This window comes from Monodelphis domestica, chromosome 7 (genome assembly GCF_027887165.1).
Source record: "Monodelphis domestica isolate mMonDom1 chromosome 7, mMonDom1.pri, whole genome shotgun sequence".
In the NCBI taxonomy this organism is placed as follows: domain Eukaryota; kingdom Metazoa; phylum Chordata; class Mammalia; order Didelphimorphia; family Didelphidae; genus Monodelphis; species Monodelphis domestica.
This window is the reverse complement of record NC_077233.1, coordinates 222,557,366-222,576,113: the sequence shown is the minus strand read 5'-3', so window position 1 is coordinate 222,576,113 and position 18,748 is coordinate 222,557,366. Positions and strand designations below refer to the sequence as shown.

At 37.1% G+C, this 18,748-nt stretch overlaps 1 protein-coding gene across 1 annotated transcript in view; it reads right to left on the bottom strand.

The window, feature by feature from the left end:
* Nucleotides 1-18,748, bottom strand: part of PRKAR1B (protein kinase cAMP-dependent type I regulatory subunit beta) — a 264,107-nt gene that overhangs the window by 70,309 nt on the left and 175,050 nt on the right. The window contains exon 7 of the mRNA XM_001367311.4: nucleotides 10,024-10,182. Coding sequence (XP_001367348.4) covers nucleotides 10,024-10,182 — 159 coding nt within the window. The remainder of the gene's footprint in view (nucleotides 1-10,023; nucleotides 10,183-18,748) is intronic.

Genomic DNA, 18,748 nt, shown 5'->3' with positions numbered 1-18,748 from the left:
GAGAAGAAAAGGGCAAACCATGCCGGTATCTCTGCCAAGAAAACCCCAAATGGGGTTGGACAGGTTAGACACTACTGAAAACTACTAATGGTGAACAACAGATAGCCTGGGAGAGGCAAGTTCCTTAGTAGGTGTTCACTAACATGGGTCCTAGTCTGAGAAGCTTACAATGTGGAGGAATAAAAGATATGGATTTGGCTCGAGGAGGGACAATCAATGAGGAGAATGAGGTGGTATTAATTATGGAAATGTAAGAAACATGAAGGCTTTGGTTTAGCAAGCAAAAATGCTTCAATTAAAGAAGAGCAAGAGAAAGCAAGCAAGGAAGAAAGAATTATAAGGAAGGTAAAAATTCCCAGTGTGTAATTAAAAACTTAAAAAGGCCATTTTAGGAGCTTTGGGGAAGAAAGAAAAAAAAACATTTATTAAGTAATTACTATATGTCACGTACTGTGCTAATGAAGCACTTTACAAATATTAGCACATTGGATCCTGACAACAATCCTAGGAGCCAGGTGAAATGCTTTTATGATCCTCATTTTATAGTAGAAGAAATTGAAGTAGACAGAGGATGTTAAGTGACTTCCCTAGGGTCTCACAGATAGTAGGTGTCTGAGGCTGTATTTGAACTTGGATCTTCCTTAGTCCAGGCCCAAAGTTCTATCCACTGTACCATCTAGTTACCTTTTGTTCTGAAAAAAGTCATTGTCAAAAGCCACAAGAAATTTGGGATAGAACAGTCTAAAACAAAAACATATTCACCTTCAATGAGCATAAAATTCACATTTTGTAGAGTTGCCTGATGAAATGGATTTTATTCTGGAGTTTTAATAGTCTTGTTCTTTAACAATGCAATTGTATTTTTAAGAAATATGTGGTTATAAATGAAAGCTCACTAGTTCTCACTTTTTTATTTGGGTTTTTGTTTTGGGGTTTGGGTTTTATATGGTAATTCACTTATAAAAATGAACACTATGGAAATATATTTTGCATGATAATACATGTTTTGCTTGCCAATTCCAGGAAGGGGGAGGGAAGGGAGAGAGGGAGACAATAGAAGTTTTGAAATTTATATGTGAAAATTTCTTATATGTAATTGATAAATAATAATAAAATGAGGGAGAAAAGAAATATGTGTTTAAGAATATATGAGTGAAGTGGCAAAAACAATGTAGAGAATAGAGCATAAGATAGATCCATCGTATATGTTTGGGGCTTTCTGATGTCCATAATTTTTAACCTTCCTACTCAACCGTTATTTCTTTCCAGGATGTTACCCAAACACATAACTTTTCAAACAGAGACTATAATATGCATTCATTTTCCGATACTAGTGGAAAGGAATAAATAGTACAATATCTCTGGGACTCAAATATATATATATATATATATAAACCTTTTAAATATATATAACCTTTTAAATATATATAACCTAGTAAATATATATTAAATATATAATCTATTAACTTTTAATATATATAAATATATTAAATATAAAACCTATTAAATAACCTTGGAGGTTCAATCCCTTCATTTCTGAGGTCTGAAGAGATTTAGTGACTTGTCCATAATCACAGAGACAAAAAACATCAGAGGTAGGATTAGAACCTGACTCTTCTGACCCCAGTCATTACTCTTTCTATAATATCATACTTCTTTCTGCACAGTTTTTGCTGTATAATATAGTGATCCAGGACTATACTGCAAAATGAATTCCTAGTCTGTGGAAAAGGATAAAAAATTCTAATAGCAGAGCTAGTTTTTGTGAGCCACATGCCTCATGCTCTAGTTTGCCTGATTAAAAAAAACAAAACAAAACAAAAAACCCTGTAAGCCAAGTTGTATCCCAAACTAAAATTTTATGATCAGTTAAATATGATCTGGAAAAATAAATAATGATAATGGAAATACCAACAGACCATTAACCATAACAGCTCTAAAGGGTTTCACTAGTGTGATAGATCATAAAGAAGACTACATTAAAAATGACCAGTTTTAAGATTAATTTGTTATGGTATAAAAGAAACATAACTTTAATCCTTAAAAATACAGCTATCTTTCTTGTAATCGCCTAAAAGAAATGTACTTTCATTAAAGGCACTTTCGAAAGCAGACTTCATAAAAAAGATGGAATTAATTCTAGGCACTTAAGGTTTGAAGTACTAAAGCAAAGTGTTGGGAAATAAAAGTGGTCCTGTTTTGAAACAAGTATCATTTTCATGCTCTTTTAAATTTTATTTCAGTGGGTTGACAAATTACATTTATGGCCATCTATTATCAATGGTTGGTGGAAGCACAGAAAAATGGATGTGGCCATAAGGAAGTAGGACCAATCAGAAGAAGGGGGCAGTACCAGCTAGGAGATTCCCTTAGAGAATGGAAATGTAAGAAAAATTAAGGTTTTGGTTTAGCAAGTAAATGTGTCTAAATAGAAGGGGGGAAAGCAAAGAAGAAAAATAGATGGAAGGAAATCTGTCCCAAAAACTGGGACAGAGATTCTAAGGCTAAATGAAGTTGAAACCCAGAAACTTTAAGAGAGTCACCGAAGGACACAAAGGTAGTAAAATGCAGATTCAAGCCTAGAGACTCTGACAGCAAAGGGCCTAAGTGGTTTCCCCTTTCCTTCATTATAAGAAAGATTATATATAGGGACCATTTTTTATTCTATTGTAAACCCTAGATTGCCTAATACAGGATTAGGCACCCAGAGTAAGTGTGTGCTTAAAAAAGATGAATGTGTCTAAGAATTCCTCTATGGTAGACTGGCTATCACCAAAAAAGATGAGCCCTAACAACAGGGCCATTTGCTTTCCTAGTGTTTACAAAACCAAGTATCTTTACAGTCATGCCCACAAGTATTCATAGTACAAAAGATCCTAAATTAAAGAAAGGAAACATAAACTCTCTTTGTGGTTTTGAAACTAACTTAGATGTAAGGATCCAGCCATATAAAAACCCATATCCAGGAACTATGCAGTTGCTGAAAGATGAAAGAAAAGGGAGACAAGGGGGAGGGAAGAGAGAGAGACAGAGGGACAGAGAGATAGAGAGACAAAGAAAGGGAAGAAGGAAGGGGAGAAATAAAAGGAAAGAGAGGAAAGGGAAGGAGAGGAATGGAAGCTGAAGAAGAAAGAAGAGAGAGGAAAGAAGAGAAGTAAAGGGAGAAGCAGAAGGAGGGAAGGGGAAAGGAGGGAAGGGGACATTGAAAGGAGCAAGACAATGGTGGGGGAAAGAAGACAGGAAAGGGAGGGGCAGGAATAAGAAGGGAGAGGAGGAAAAGGGAAGGGAGAAGAAGAGAGAAAGGGGGAAGAAGGAATGGAAGGGGGAGAGAGAGGGAAAAGGAAAGAGGGATAAGAGAAATAAGGGAACCTAGAGAGGATAGAGAAGGAATGATGGAGAGAAGGAAGATAGAGAAAGGAGAGAAATGAAGAGGGAGGAAAAGAGGAGAGGAGGGAAGTAGAGAGTGAAGGGAAGAGAGAAAAAAAGGAGAAAGAATTGGAGAGAAGAATGGGGAAGGGAGGGAGGGACAAAGAAACAAAGACTTGGGTAACAAAACAGAGCCCAGAAAATGCCTTTTCCTCTCAGCCATCCCAGAATCACTTTTGTGTTCATCCTGAATAAGGTCTTATAGAAACTCCTCTTATAATGAAGGATCTCTCAATGAAGAAATAGCCAGGATAACTGGAACCAGTGAAGAAATACTTCATGAGACATGTGGTTAGCCTCTGTAAATAAAGACTCCTTAAAAAAACACTCTGTGTTCCTCTGAGATTCCTGGAGGCTGCTGGCCTTACTTGTACTCTTTGAATCTTGACTGAGGTTGGGCTTACACAGATATGATAGCCTGATTGCATAACATCAATGGTACCAGGAAGGCTTTTTGCATCTCTCAAAACTTCCTTGGGATGGGTTAATCAACACTGGCAAATGCAAGGAAAGCAGTATTTGAACCTAGGCTTTTGATCTCCAAATACAGTCCTTTTTTCCCACTGCCATGCAAAATTTGTAAAATATCATATCCTGATTTTCTTTGATTCTCTCAACAATCCCAATAATCATGTGCATAATAGGGGGCAGCTGGGTAGCTCAGTGGATTGAGAGCCAGGCCTAGAGATGGGAGGTCCTAGGTTCAAATCTGGCCTCAGCCACTTCCTGGCTGTGTGACCCTGGGCAAGTCACTTGACCCCCATTGCCTAGCCCTTACCATGCTTCTGCCTTGGAGCCAATACACAGTATTGGCTCCAAGACAGAAAGTAAGGGTTTAAAAAAAAAAAATCATGTGCATAATGAAGTAAGTAAGGCTCTGATGAGCAGATTTCAGAAAAACCTGGAAAACCTTACATGAATTTATGCTGAATGAAGCAAGCAGAACCAAGAGAATAATGTACACACTGTAAGAGCAACACTGTATGGTCATCAATTGGGAACAAATTAGCTGTTCTCATCAATGCAAGGATCTAAGACAATTCCATAGGACTCATGATGCAAAATGCTGTCCATCTTCAGAGAAAGAACTGATGGAGTCTGAATGCAAATTGAAGCATATTATTTTTCACCTTTTAAATATATTTTATAGGTTTGGGTTTTTTTGGTCTGTATTTTTTTCATAACATGACTAATATAGAAAAATGTTTTTCATGATTACACGTGTATAATCTATATCATATTGTTTACCATCTCAGAGAAAAGGGAGGGGAGGGATGAAGAAAAAAATAGAGAAAATTTGGAACTCAAAATCTAAAAAAAATTAATGTTCTGGGGAAAAAATAATATTTTTAACCAATTACAAGTAAGATCAAATTTTCACATTAAATTTTCTGAAGTTATATGATCCAAATTATCTTCCTCCCTTCATTGCCCTCCTTCCTCCTTACCCAACCCCTCCTCCCCAAGTGGGCAAGCAATTCAATCTGGGTTATATATGTATTATCATGCAACACATATTTCTATATTGTTCATTTTTGTAAGTGAATAATCTTATAAAATCAAACCCCCAAACATATACTCAAACAAACAAGTGACAACTCATATGCTTTCATCTGCATTTCTACTCTAACAGTTCTTTCTCTGGAGGTGGATAGCATTCTTTGCCATAAGTCCCTCAAAATTGTCCCAGATCATTGCATTGCTGAGAATAGTTAAGTCTTTCACAGTTAATCATTCCACAATATTGCTATTACTGTAGACAATGTTTTCCTGGTTCTGCTTATTTCACTCTGCATCAGTTCTTTTAGGTCTTTCCAACTCTTTCTGAAATCATCTTGTTCATCAGTCCTTACAGCTCAATAGTATTCCATCACCAAAGTGTACTACAATTTGTTCACCATTCCCTAATTGACGAACATCCCCTCAGTTTCCAATTCTTTGTCACCACAAAAAGAGCAGCTATAAATGTTTTTTTCACAAGTATGTCCTTTCCAATTTTTCCCCCTCTCTTTGGGATACATATCTAGTAGTTGTATTACTGGATCAAAGGGTATGCATTGTTTAATAGCCCCTTTTGGGGGCATAATTCCAAGTTGCCCTTCTAAAATAATATTTCTAAATACTCCTTAAATTTTAGAATATAACAGCCTGATAGGCTTCTAGATATAAAACTAGAAGGGACTTTAACGCTTTCATTTTACAGATTAGAAAAACAAGGTCCACAGAGTAAAGTGATTTATCCAAAGTCACAAAGGTAGTAGAGAGTAAAACTGGGGTTGGAAACTTGGATCTGGTAACAAGTCTAATCAGCACTCCAGGTTCAGAGATCTATTCATTGCACCATACTGCCTGTTGGAGCAAAATAATGAATTCAGAAAAAAATAATTCCTCTAAAGCATCTAATTGGGCTTTTAGATAAATCACCACAACTAGACACCTCCTTCAAAATATAAGGATAAAGGTCTTAATGAAGACTGTTGCACAACATAATTCGTCATAAAAATTTCAAACAGAATCAGGTGTCTGTTGAGTTCATAATCACACATTTCCTCAGAGAAGCAGTTCCCTAAAATGTGGTTTGGCATGAGAGCCACAGACAGCCCTTACAGTTTCCTAACTGAACCCAACCTGCTGGTTTTGTCTTAATCCCTAGAAACCAAAAGGGCTTCTCATTGGTCTATGAAGGTCACTAGGAAATTAGAATAAGGTAAAGTAGAAGCCAATGGTATTCAAGTTATGCTGTTATCAATCTCCTTCCAGAACAAAGAAGAATTCTTGAAATTATGTTCCTCTTTAGAGGAATTGCTGCCGGCAAGAGAGATATTCATCAAAAGACTAGCTCCGGCAGGCTATCAAATAGAGTTGGACATCTGTTCCTCAGTTCTGGGTAATCAAGTCTGACCAGTTCCTACAGTTTGATATGAGTCCTTACAATAAAGGTAATCCTTTTTTTTTTTAAGTTGCATTGAGGCTACTAAAATTTCTGAAATGTATTAATGTGCTGATGCCTGATGACTTGGAGGGGAAAAAAGGGCAGGATATATGCAAGAAATCACATTTTCTGCCAAAGATCAATCTCAGGCATAGTAGTCTCACGGCAAATCAGACCTGCTTTATTTTTGACCAGGAATTGAATGTCCTCATTGAGATTGGCTTGTGTACTAGGCTATATTCCCTGCCTGTTGCAAGCTGAAGGATGTTTGATGGAATTATTCTTGCTGCCAAGGAGGTGCCCTTCTTGGAACCAAATATTTATTAAGCATCTACTATGCACAGAAGCTGTTGTTTCAAGAACTGAGACCTTGGAGTTGAGAAGAAGACATGAGCTCAAGTCTCATCTCTGGCAAATGTTGGTTGTGTGTCCCTGGGAAGCTTAACTTCTCTGTGCTCCCCAAGCAACTCAAAAAGCTTCAGTTGTCATTCAATCATTTTTCATTTATGTGCAACTCTTCATTACCCCATTTGGGATTTTCTTGGCAGAGATACTGGAAAGGTTTGCCTTTTCCTTCTACAGCTCATTTTACAGTTTAGGAAACTGAGCCCAGCAGGGTTAAATATCTTGCCCAAGATCACAAAGGTAATAAGTATCTGAGGCTAGATTTGAACCCAAGAAGATGAGTCTTCCTGATTCCAGGCCAGGCATTCTATGCATTTTGCACTTTGCTGCTCAATAAACTTTAGGTAAAAGCTATCCATTTGCAAAGTAGCTGCTGATCTACATTAGTAGAGGGATTTTTCCTCATCAGGAGCTTTCCATATTTAGGAAATCATATATTTAGTTTCTCCAAAAATATACAGAAGCAATGTGGCAAAACGACAGGGTGCTAGACCCTGAGTTGGGAGGACTTGGGTTCAAATCCCACCTCTTGACATTTATTATAGCCATGTTATCACAGGCACATCATTAAAGCTCTCTGAGCCTAACACTGAGTTAAGACCAAAAACTGCAGACCTATTTTGATTTGTATCAATGGAGGAAGTTTCAACACTGATAATATCATAGCTGTTTGACCCAATGATCAACTAGGGAAGAGTTAAGATTCTGGGATAGATTTGACCTCAAAAATTGAGAGACATCAAAAAGAAAGATGTGTATTCACCAAAAGGGTTCATCAATGGCCTCTGGAAGAACCCAAATAGAAGGGTTCCCTACTGAAGGATAAAGTTCTCTGGATGTTTCTATTTGTAGAAACTAATGTGTTTAGATTCCTAAAATAATACTTTTTAATCCTTACCCCAAACAATTAAGACACAAAGAACTGTGCAAAGTCTGTGGGGTGAGATATACTTAGAGATTTATATTAAACTGTGTAAATAGGGCCATTTCTATGGACCCAGAGATGATATACTCGTTTTTCCAACATATCTATGGATAATCACTACTGTCTCAAAGAAAAAAAAAAAAGAAGAAATATGAACAGGAAGCTTCCAGGATAGTGTCCCAAACCCAGGCCTCCATTATTCCCATTACTGACTTGTTGCCTTCCAGATTCAAGGGAAGAGAAAAAAAAGCCACTGATGTCACTTGTCCAACCACATTTCTTCCCTTCTCCTGGAAAGATTAGGTCTTGTTCCACTGCTGTAAAATTTCTCATCTCCACCCTCCTCCCAACCCCATAACATGTGTTTGATGCTAAAGGACAAAGGAATCTTAAAGTCTCAGGGATTTGCAGGATGTGTCAAGTATTGTTTTTCTAAAATGGGGATTTAGTGCTCATGGAAAGTATTATTTTCCAGAGAGAGCACAGTTAAAAAGAATGGCTAACAGATGGGGATGATAGTGTTGTCAGGAGTAAATGAATGAGGAAGAGTTATCAAGTAAGATCCCATGAGATAAGACCCAAGCAGGGCCATGAGATACTTCTGTTGCTTTTTTTTTCTTCTGTTGTATCTAAAATGTTAAATGAAAAAAATTTACTATAACCCATCAAAGTGGTATAGTGGATAGACTATGGAAAACTTATCAATGAGCATTTAGAGAGAAATCTAATGCAGAATGGAGATCATGGTACTTATTATTATTATTTGTGTAAAGTTTAAATTAATAGCTAACAACTCTAAGTATTATATTTTATAGAGTTTTTTAATAATCACTTGAAGTAGAAAGAAAATAAAACTAAAAGAAATAGAAGTTCAAATCTAATTATCTAACAAAAAGTAAACCCATGTGTGTAGATTCTCCTGCCTGTCATAAAGCTCACTTTCCCAGCATGATCAGGGGCAAAGAGAGAGAGGGGTGGAGCTACGCAAAACTTATATCCTCCCTATGTTAGCATGTAACAAGAGAGGGAACATGGGAAGCTGGGATTTAGAGTTCTGGGGAGCAAATCCTCATTACATTAGGTAACTTAGTTCTCATCCGATTATAATAATTTCATAAACCTTTGGCCAACTAAAGAATTATGCACAGCCTTCAAATTAAAATAACTCTAAGGCATCACCTCACAGTTATCAAATTGACCAATATGACAGGAAATTAAAGTGATAAATGTTGGAGGAGATGTGGCATATTTGGGACTTTAATGCATTGCTGGTGGAGTTATGAACTGATCCAACCATTCTGGAAGGCAATTTGGAATACTATTGTGCAGAATGATGAACAGGATGATTTCAGAAAGTGCTGGAAAGACCTCCATGAACTGATGCAGAGTGAAATAAGCAGAACCAGGAGAGCCTTGTACACAGTAGCAGCAATATTGTGGAATCATCAAATGTGATAGATTTAGCTATTACAGGCAATACAATGACAAATCTAAGAGACTTTTGAGAAAAAATGCTCTCCAACTCCAAAGAAAGAACTGCTGGAGTCAGACTGTAGATGAAAGTATATGATTTTTCAATACAAAAATTCAAAAAATTTTCACTTTTTCAATACTATGTTTTGGAGTTTGGGCTTTATAAGATTATTCACTTACAAAAATGAACAATACGGTAATATGTTTTACATGATAACATATGTATAATCCAGATCAAATCACTTGCCTGCACCAGGAAGAGGAAGGGAAGGGAGGGAGATAATAATATAATATATAAGATTATCATATAGATAATCATGTAATTTAGGAAAACTTGTGTATAAATTTACTATAATGTAATTTTGTAATAAAGTTTTTAAAACGAGAACTATGCACAGTCTTCAAATAGTAAAATGAAAGTGAAGTGAATTAAAGTCTTGCCCTTGATGCCTTTTTATTTTTCTACATGATATATTTAGTAGGTAGCTAGGGATAATGGAAAGAAGGTAGTCTTGGGAGTCAAGAGACCCTGCATTCAAATTCTACTTCAGGCAGATATTAGTTGTGCGATCCTCTACCTGCCTCAGTTTCTTCATCTGTAAAATGGAGATAAATAATAGCATCTCTCCCACAGAGTTGATGTAAGGATCAGAGATAATATTTTTAAAGTGCTTAGCATAGGTCCCAACCCATAGTAGGGATTACAGAAATGCAAGGTGTTATTAACACAGATAATATTTATTCACAGAGCTGCTTTTATGTGCAAGGAAATAACTGGTTTGTGAAATGCTTATGTTTAACTATGATCAGCTTCAAATTCAGCAACATTGCCTACTAAGGTATGGTTTTATAGAGAACTCACCATCAAGATGCGCCTGTAGCTATCCCGATCAATGCCCCAAAGTTTGAGGTCAGTCTTGGCTTTGACAGTGGCAGCCCTCGGTGTACCATAGATCAGTGCAAGTTCTCCGAAACTACCTCCTTCACCAATGTTGGTCACCCATTCCATATTTACGTACACCTACAGAAAATGAGCAGAAAAATGGAAAGGGAGGAAGAGAAATTAGAGGATTTGACTATTCTTTTCCCTTGTTAGCTAACTTAAAAATCAGCACTTCCCTCTTTTTTCCTTTCCTCCCTATACTCCAATGAAATCCAGAATAGAAGAAACAAAGAAAACAATGGCCAGACAGTTTCTTTACTCCATCATAAATGAGTAGCAAGGGTAACCAGCAGGTACAGAAGATAAGAGTGCCAGGTTCGAAGTGTTAGGAAAACTCACCTTCCTGAGTTCAAGTTCCACCTCAAATACTTACTAGCAATGTGACCCTGGGTAAGTCACTTAACCACATTAGCCTTTAAATAAACAAACAAATAATGAAAGGATTGATAACTAGCTTTGTGGTTAGAATTTCAAACACCCTAGCTGGAACACACATTGTCTTTTTTTCCCTTCCTTCATCTTCTTTCCTTCTCTTCCTCCTTCCTTCCTTCCCTGACCCCCCACCCCCACCCTACTTCTTCCTTTGGGTCAATGCTTTCAAGCTTCTCTTTCTGGTCTTTTAACAAAGAACATCAAACCAAACTGTCACAACTTTAGTTTTTCAGTAACAATGTCAAACTCCCAAAGGAAGGAGATTAGTTGATCATTTTAATGAGATTGGGAAATAAGTGGCAGAATTAGAAGCTTAAGAATCTTTATTTTTTTTTTAATTTAAAGAGAAAACATTTTCTGCCAGAACCATATGATTCCTAAAAAGTGATTTTTAAACACAGGCTTTAAGGAATTCAAAGATTATTAGAGCATATGGCAAAAGTTTTAAGTTCAGTTTCTTAAACTATTGCTTAGACTCTGGCCAACTCATCTCCCCCCCCCCCCCAAAATGCTTACCTTCTGTTTTAGAATAGATATTGTGTATCAGTTCCAAGGCAGAAGAGTGGTATGGGCTAGGCAATGTGGGTCAAGTGACTTGCCCAGGGTCACATAGCTTGGAAGTGACTGAGGCCAAATTTGAACCCAGGCCTGGCTCTCAAGCTATTGAGCAACCTATCTGCCCCCTCATCAATTTTTAAAAAATGTTTTATCTAATCTTTAAAAAAATTTCTATCACTTCCTACTCACCCATAAAAGTTTAAGTTTTATTTAGTAAAAACAAATCAATACATCAGCCAGTTTTGAAAATGTATGTTTTATTTCACAACTCTCATCCACCATCTCTCTAGGAAATGGGAGAGAGGAAAGGGCAGGGAGAACCACTGACCATCAACTTGATTTTTAGTTAATTTCCCACCAGGGTGTGCTCTTTTTGGTCTTCTCTATTAGGACTCCCTTAATCTCATTATCTGGCATGGGTATATCAACCTTGGAACTCACATCTCATCAGCATCCTCTGCCTCTAGGAACCCTCGGATTAAAGGGTGGAAGATGGGAGGGTGCCTGAAGGGAGAGCTTCTCCCAAAACTGCTATTTAAAAAAGGCACTCAGGTCAGTCATCTCTTCATTTCCCAGCTGGCTTCCTACCTTTGGATTTCTTCATCCTGTCCCCAACAGTGGGCACCTTTCCATCCCCATTCTTTTATATTATAGCTTCCTTTGTGTGTTGTCTTCCCCCATTAGTCTGTAAGCTTCCTAAGGGCAGAGACTATCTTTCTTTCTCATGAGAGCTTGGGCATAGTGCTTGGCACAAAGTTGGCACTTAATAAATGTTTACTGACTGACTTTTCTGAAGTCATGATTGTCACTCTATTGATCACAGAGAACTGAAATATTTCAGTGTTATTTTCCTTTACATTATCGGGATCATCATGTAAATCAGTATCCTCATTTATTTACTTCCGTCTGTACCAGTTCACAGAAATCTCATTTTTCTGAATTGTTCTTCATGTTTGTCATTTTGAAGATGTAACAATATTTGGCATCCATATGTAACATTTTGATCAGCTGTTCCAGTTCTTTGCTAGAATACATGCTGCTCTAAATAGTTTTGTATATATAGGATCTTTTTCTCCTTCTCCTAGTCAATCTCTCCTTTTGTAGGACAGGAGAAGGTGGTCCAGAAAACTTATCAGAAATTCCCTTCAAATTCTGAAAATTTAACACAACTACTGATTCCAAGGATTTTAAAGACAGACTTTCTTCTCATCTTCATCTTTCATTCAAGAAACATTATTTAGTATCTACTATGTCAGGTATCATTCTAGGCAATAGGCATGCAAAAAAAAAATCTAGTCAATGTCCTCAGGAAACTTACATCAAGACAGACTCAAATTATTATAATATGTTCAAATGTGTTCATTGCTGTTATGATTAAAATTATTTTGAGGCTGATTTATGGGTAAAAATATCTGTTTATTGATTAGTATTATAACCAATAAAGTGATAAGTCAGAGACCCAATCAAATGACCAAAGACCCTGAATGCCTCTAGAAACAGAATTTTAGGAATTCATTATTCAACCCCTCCCTTGAACATCCCACAACATCTCTAATTGGTAAACAGTTAATTAGAAGGTGGTCTACCAGACCCTTCCCCACATGGGTCAAGTAGGTAGGAAAAGAATCTTTTGCTCTTCTATTAACCAAATTTGGTTAAAAAGGAAAGACATTCATTGGAATTCCTAAGGACAAAGCAAATGCAAAAAGCAAAGTCTCTGACCCAGAAACCCAGACATGGGAATATACAAAATCCTCTCTAACCTGGACCTTTAAATAGAAATTAATAAAATATACAAAAAATGAATTCTCACAGCACCTAGGAGAGAGCAAATGGAGCTACTGGGAAGAACCTACTTTCATTCTTTTCCTGTCACTCAAATTTCTATTCATTTGCCACATGCCCCTGTTCCTATATTATCTCTTTCCACTTCTCCACCCCAAGGATGGCTTTTTCTGGTCCCACCAGCTCCTGAATGAATTCTGATGCCCTCTGGAAAATACTGATATTGATGTTTTTTCTCTTACTAACAGCGAGCTCTCGAGTGCTTTGGGTCTCAAGGATGAATGGAATCACTATGATTCTGCTACTTCTGCTAAGCTGTATAAGACCAGAGGTCCTTTTGGACAAGATTCCCTTTCAACCTATGTGGGTTGACTACTATGCATTGACTGTGCAATTCGAATTCAATCTAAGAATAGTACCAATTGTTTATTATGCCACTATTATGCAGCTTCAGTTACTATAAATTGACACAATGCATTCTTTATTCTCTCAGTGTGTCAATGAGCTCAAAGAATAGTACCCATTAGCAAAATGGGAGTATATGCAGAAGAGAATGTATTCCAAAGGATCATGGAAGCTGTTGTGATTGAAATCAATGGAGGATTATCTTTGTAATAACTGAAAACACTACTAGTAATGCATATTTTTTAAAACAGAACTTGGTCTAAGTTTGTGGATCTCCCAATGATCTCAAAGACTGGGCTAATGTCTTTCATTTAAAAATTAATTTAAACAGTCAGAAAGAAGCAACATTTTACATGGGCTAAAATAAAAGTTAAGGATTTTATGTCCATTCAAGAAAAGCTTCAGTTGATTTAATAAGTCAGAAAACTATTTCACCTCCCAGGCTGAGTTATTTCGTCCAAGTGTCATAATATCTAATTCCTGCTCATTCCATCCAGGGCATACAGAGAGAGCAGGGATGGGGCACTTCTAATTAGATGGCCAGGATGAATAAACAGACTGCATTAACTGAACTCCCACACAACTGGCAAGAAGTGAAAAGTAAACTGATATTCAGAGCAGAGGAAGGACCTTATTCCAGGTTAGGCAATTCCATAAATCTCAATGCAATTGTGTTCTTAACTGGGTAGACTGAAAAAAATTGGGGGAGGAAAGATTTTTGTACTTCCTTGTTTCTTAAGAATAACAAGACCAGGGGCAGCTGGGTGGCTCAGTGGATTGAAAGCCAGGCCTAGAGATGGGAGGTCCTAGGTTCAAATGTGGCCTCAGACACTTCCCAGCTGTGTGACCCTGGGCAAGTCACTTGACCCCCATTGCCTAGCCCTTACCACTCTTCTGCCAATACACAGAATTGACTCCAAGACAGAAGGTAAGGGTTAAAAAAAAAAAGACTAACAAGACAGAGAACCTGGGGGGTCCCAACAGGATCTTTAAATTTTTTTTAAAATCCCTTTTATCAACTTAGTGCTTCTTCTAAAGCTTAGAAGAATCCTCAGAGATGAAATAATCTAACCCTCTTACTTTGGGACTATTTTCTCATCTGAAAGAAAGTAAAATGACTGGCCCAGGGTCACAGGGGTAGAAATAATACTAGACTCAGGATTTTGGCACTTAGCCATGTGAGCAATGGACAACCCCTGTACACACACAACTCCATACCTCCATGGTTGATTGGTCTCCTTAAAGAATTACCTACCAGATAAGCATGTCAACTCAAGAAAATGTTCTCAGGCACAATTGTAGTTACCCCCAAATTTGAACATAAATTTGTTCCTCCCTTACTCTTACATCTAAAAGCTATGTAAGTATATATATATAAAATATGTGTGTATGTATTTTTACATTGCCTAGATTCCCTTCTGTATCCTTTCCCCTTGACCTCTCAGAGAGCCACATCTTATAACCAATAAGGTGCTGACAAATGTTTAAAGATTGGGTCTTTAGGGGGGAAATATGTATTCATAACACAATTTAAACTTTCATTATTAACATTTTCTTTTATGACTTTCTTAAGACTAGACAATTAACAAAATAATAAATCAAGTCTTGATTTGTAGCATTTGCCAATTTCTGAGGTATAACAGCTCACACTGAAGATTTAACAATTTATTCTCTCAAGCCAGTACAAGCTTGTTCCAGAACACACTTGTTTATTACACATTTCTTTAAAGAGAGAGACAGAGAGAGGGAAGGAAAGAGAAGAGGGAGGGAGGGAAGAAGATAGGAGAGAGAAAGAGAGAGAGAGAGAGAGAGAGAGAGAGAGAGAGAGAGAGAGAGAGAGAGAGAGAAGAGAAGAGAAGAGAAGAAAAAATTCAGCAAAATGGAGTAATACTGATATTATATGCAGTGTTCCACATCTGGGGACCTCCACCTCTGCAGAGGAGTGAGGGAAGTTTTTTTCATATCCCCCATGAAGCTACTGGTAATAACCAATCTGTGGTCAATGTGTTACCCCGCAGAGTAATGAATTTGCGATCAGGGATCTCAGAAGGCATGGTTTAACGCAGAGGGAATCACTGAAATGGTAGAAAATTCAGGCCCATTTGAGGCAGGAGAGTCCATTAGAGTGTGTCAAAATCAAACCGTTTAGCAGGACGAGCCCAGCTAATCATCCATCCCAACCTTCTCTTAGAGGCTCTATGGCGAGATCACCAAGAAGAGACCCTCATCCCTTTGTGCTGCTCTCTGCAGTGATGCCAATTCTGAGACAGTCTATCCAATTATCTATTCCATGTGGAACTATTGAACTCTCTTTGACAATTTGTGATTTTCTTTCTGTACCCCACCCTTCCCTGCATTTCCCCCTCTCTTCAAATGAGACATTAAATATTAGTGATAAATCAAATTAGATACATTACATTGTTAGGTTGTATAATACATACATATTATACATGTGTTTATAAATGATATATGTAATATATAAAATGTTAAATATACATATATATATACACACATATATAAATAAAAAATATAACAACCTAAATTCTGTCTACTGTGCCTCCACCAGGTCCTTCCTCCACTTGACCAAGGCTTGATGAATTCAGTACCTGAGGTTTCAAACATATCCCTTTCTATGTTTCCTGATAAGTCCAGATAGTTTTATAAAAAACAAAACAATTCAAAGGGAGCTAGGTAGCACAGTGGCTAGAGCAACAGGTCTGAAGTCAGGAGGTTCTGGATTCAAATTTGGCCTCAGACACTTCCAAGCTATGTGACTCTGGGTAAATCACTTAACCCAACTAGTCCTTACCCCCTCTTCTGTTTTGGAATCAATACTTAGCATCAATTCTAAGAAAGAAAGTTTTTAAAAATTAAATGTAATACTTATTTTTAACATTCTTTTTAAATTTTGCATTCTATACTATCCATATCTAGAGAAAGAACTGTGGGAGTAGAAATAACAGAAGAAAACATATGATTTATCACTTGTTTATTTGGGTATATGATTTGGGGTTTTGGTTGTAAAAGACTACTCTATTACAAAAATAAATAATATGGAAATAGGTATTGAGTGATAATACATGTAAAACCCAGCAGAATCGCTTGTCAGCTCCAGGAGGGAGGAGGGAAGAGGAGAGGGAGAGAACATGAATCATGTAACCATGGAAAAAATTTTTAAATAAAAAAAAATAAGTGTTGTTGCATTCTAAATTCTCTCCATCCTTCCCACTCCCTCTCACACCCACTAAGAAGTCAAGCAATATAATATCAATTAAACATGTGAAATCATGCAAAACCTGTTTCCAAATTAAAGCTAGGTAACTTTCCAGGTTGCTTGTTCTCTTGGGGACCTAGAGGAGGAAAGGGTTTGGCTCAAGGCTTACTTACTCCTCTTAAAGCAGACTCTGATATCCCCATTTGGTGAAATTGTTTCTCTGATATGGATTTGAACATAAATTAAACATAATTTCCTTAAATAGAAATACACTGTAAACTGGTATAACTTTACTTAAAGTATGTTCTATTATCTCAGTTGAGCCTCACAACAATTCATGACAGGTATTATTCTCAACTTCATTTTACAAGTGAAGAAGCTGAGGCTTAGAAATTGCCCATGGTCATACCAATAAAGTATCAGAGGCAGGATTTGAATTTAGGTCTGACTCTAAATTCAGCACTCAGGCTCTCTGTCTAATAGGGCAGCTAGGTAGTATAGCAGCTAAAGCACTAGAAGCCAGAAAAGTTTGAGTTTGAATCCTATTTTAGACACTTATGAGCATATTATCCTGGACAAGTCATTTAACTCTCTATTTGTCTATAAAAATAGGGATAAGGTTAGCATCGGCCTCACACTCATGGTTAAGACTCAACTGAAATCATATGTGTGATAGTCTGCACACTCTGAAGAGCTACATAAATGTTGGTTATCACTATTATTATCATTAATGTACATTAACAGCAATGTAAGTCTAATATGTAGTCATGCTTCTAGTTCCATTATAGATGGTGGGATCTGAGCTATTCTTAGGGTGTTTTCTGCTTCTCACAGTAGATTAGAGTCTAAGACCAGACAACAAATAAAGCTATAGAAGGGAACTAGGTCTAAGGTTTTCTTGATCATAAATCAAGAGAAAGTCTTTGACATGTGTAATCAGAAGAAAGAAAAAAACTGCTTTTAACATGTACTATTTGGTGCTGAATGTGCCATCACTGGGCTAGGTTTACAGGAAATATAATAATAATAATAATAAATATTTAGTCATTTCAGCTGTGCCCAACTATTTATGACTCCATTTGGGGGTTTTCTTGATAAACATACTGAAATGGTTTGCCATTTCCTTCTCCAGCTCATTTTACAGATAAGGAAACTGAGGCAAATAGAGTTAAATGACTCTCCAGGGTCATACAGCTAGTAAGTGTCTGAGGCTGGATTTGAATTTAGGTATCCCTCACTCCAGCTAGTCAGCTGTCTTTATAAATCTCCTTAATGTTTCCAAAGAGTTTTATGAATAAGATCTCATTTGATGCTCACATTAACCCTGGAAGGGAAATGCCATTATTATCCCCAATGAGGAAATTGAGGCAGTACTTAAGTGACTTGCCGAAAGTCAAACAGCTAGAAATGTCTGATGCTGGTTTTGAACTGTTTTTTCTGATATCAGGTTCAGATTCTACCACCTAGTTGCCTCCAGAAAAATTATGTAGTTAAATTCCTACCCACAAGGAGTTCAGAATCTTGTCTGAGAAATGGGCTTGTACTGTTTTCTAAATGTTTTGTTTATTAATTTATTTTTTCAACCTTTACCTTCTATCTTAAAATCAATTCTGTGTATTGGTTCCAAAGCAGAAGAATGGTAAGGGCTAGGCAAGGGGGAGAGGAGGAGTTAGGTGACTTATCCAGGGTCACATAGCTAGGAAATGCAGATTTCAACCCAAGACATCTCCTATCTCTAAACCTGACTCTCCATCCACTGAACCACCTGGCTGCCCCACAAAGGTCTCTTTCAATGGAACAGATTTTGAGAAGTTATAAGACAAGTGGAATAGAATCAGATCCAAGTCCTTCTATAGGAATTTAGGAATATTTCCTACTGCAAAGACTGTCAAGAGAAGGGGAGTGACCTTCCCATTAAATCTGAGGCCAGTCATTAAGTCTTCTTTCAATTCAGTTGAATAAGTATTTATTGATTCTACTACTAGATTCCGGGTACTGTTAGAGGCTCCAGAGATACAGAAACAAAATGAAACCAGTCCCTACTCTCAAGAAACTTATATTGGACTGGAGTTTTTTGAGTATGAGGGTGACATGACTAAAGTTCCACATTAGGCAGATTAAGTTCAAATTTCATATCTTAATATTCAAGGCCCTTCAGGGTCTGCTTTCTTGTCCATCTGTACCTCTACTGGAACTGTTGTCATCATCTATTAGGAAACTAAGTGGTTCAATGAATAACTATGCATTGGC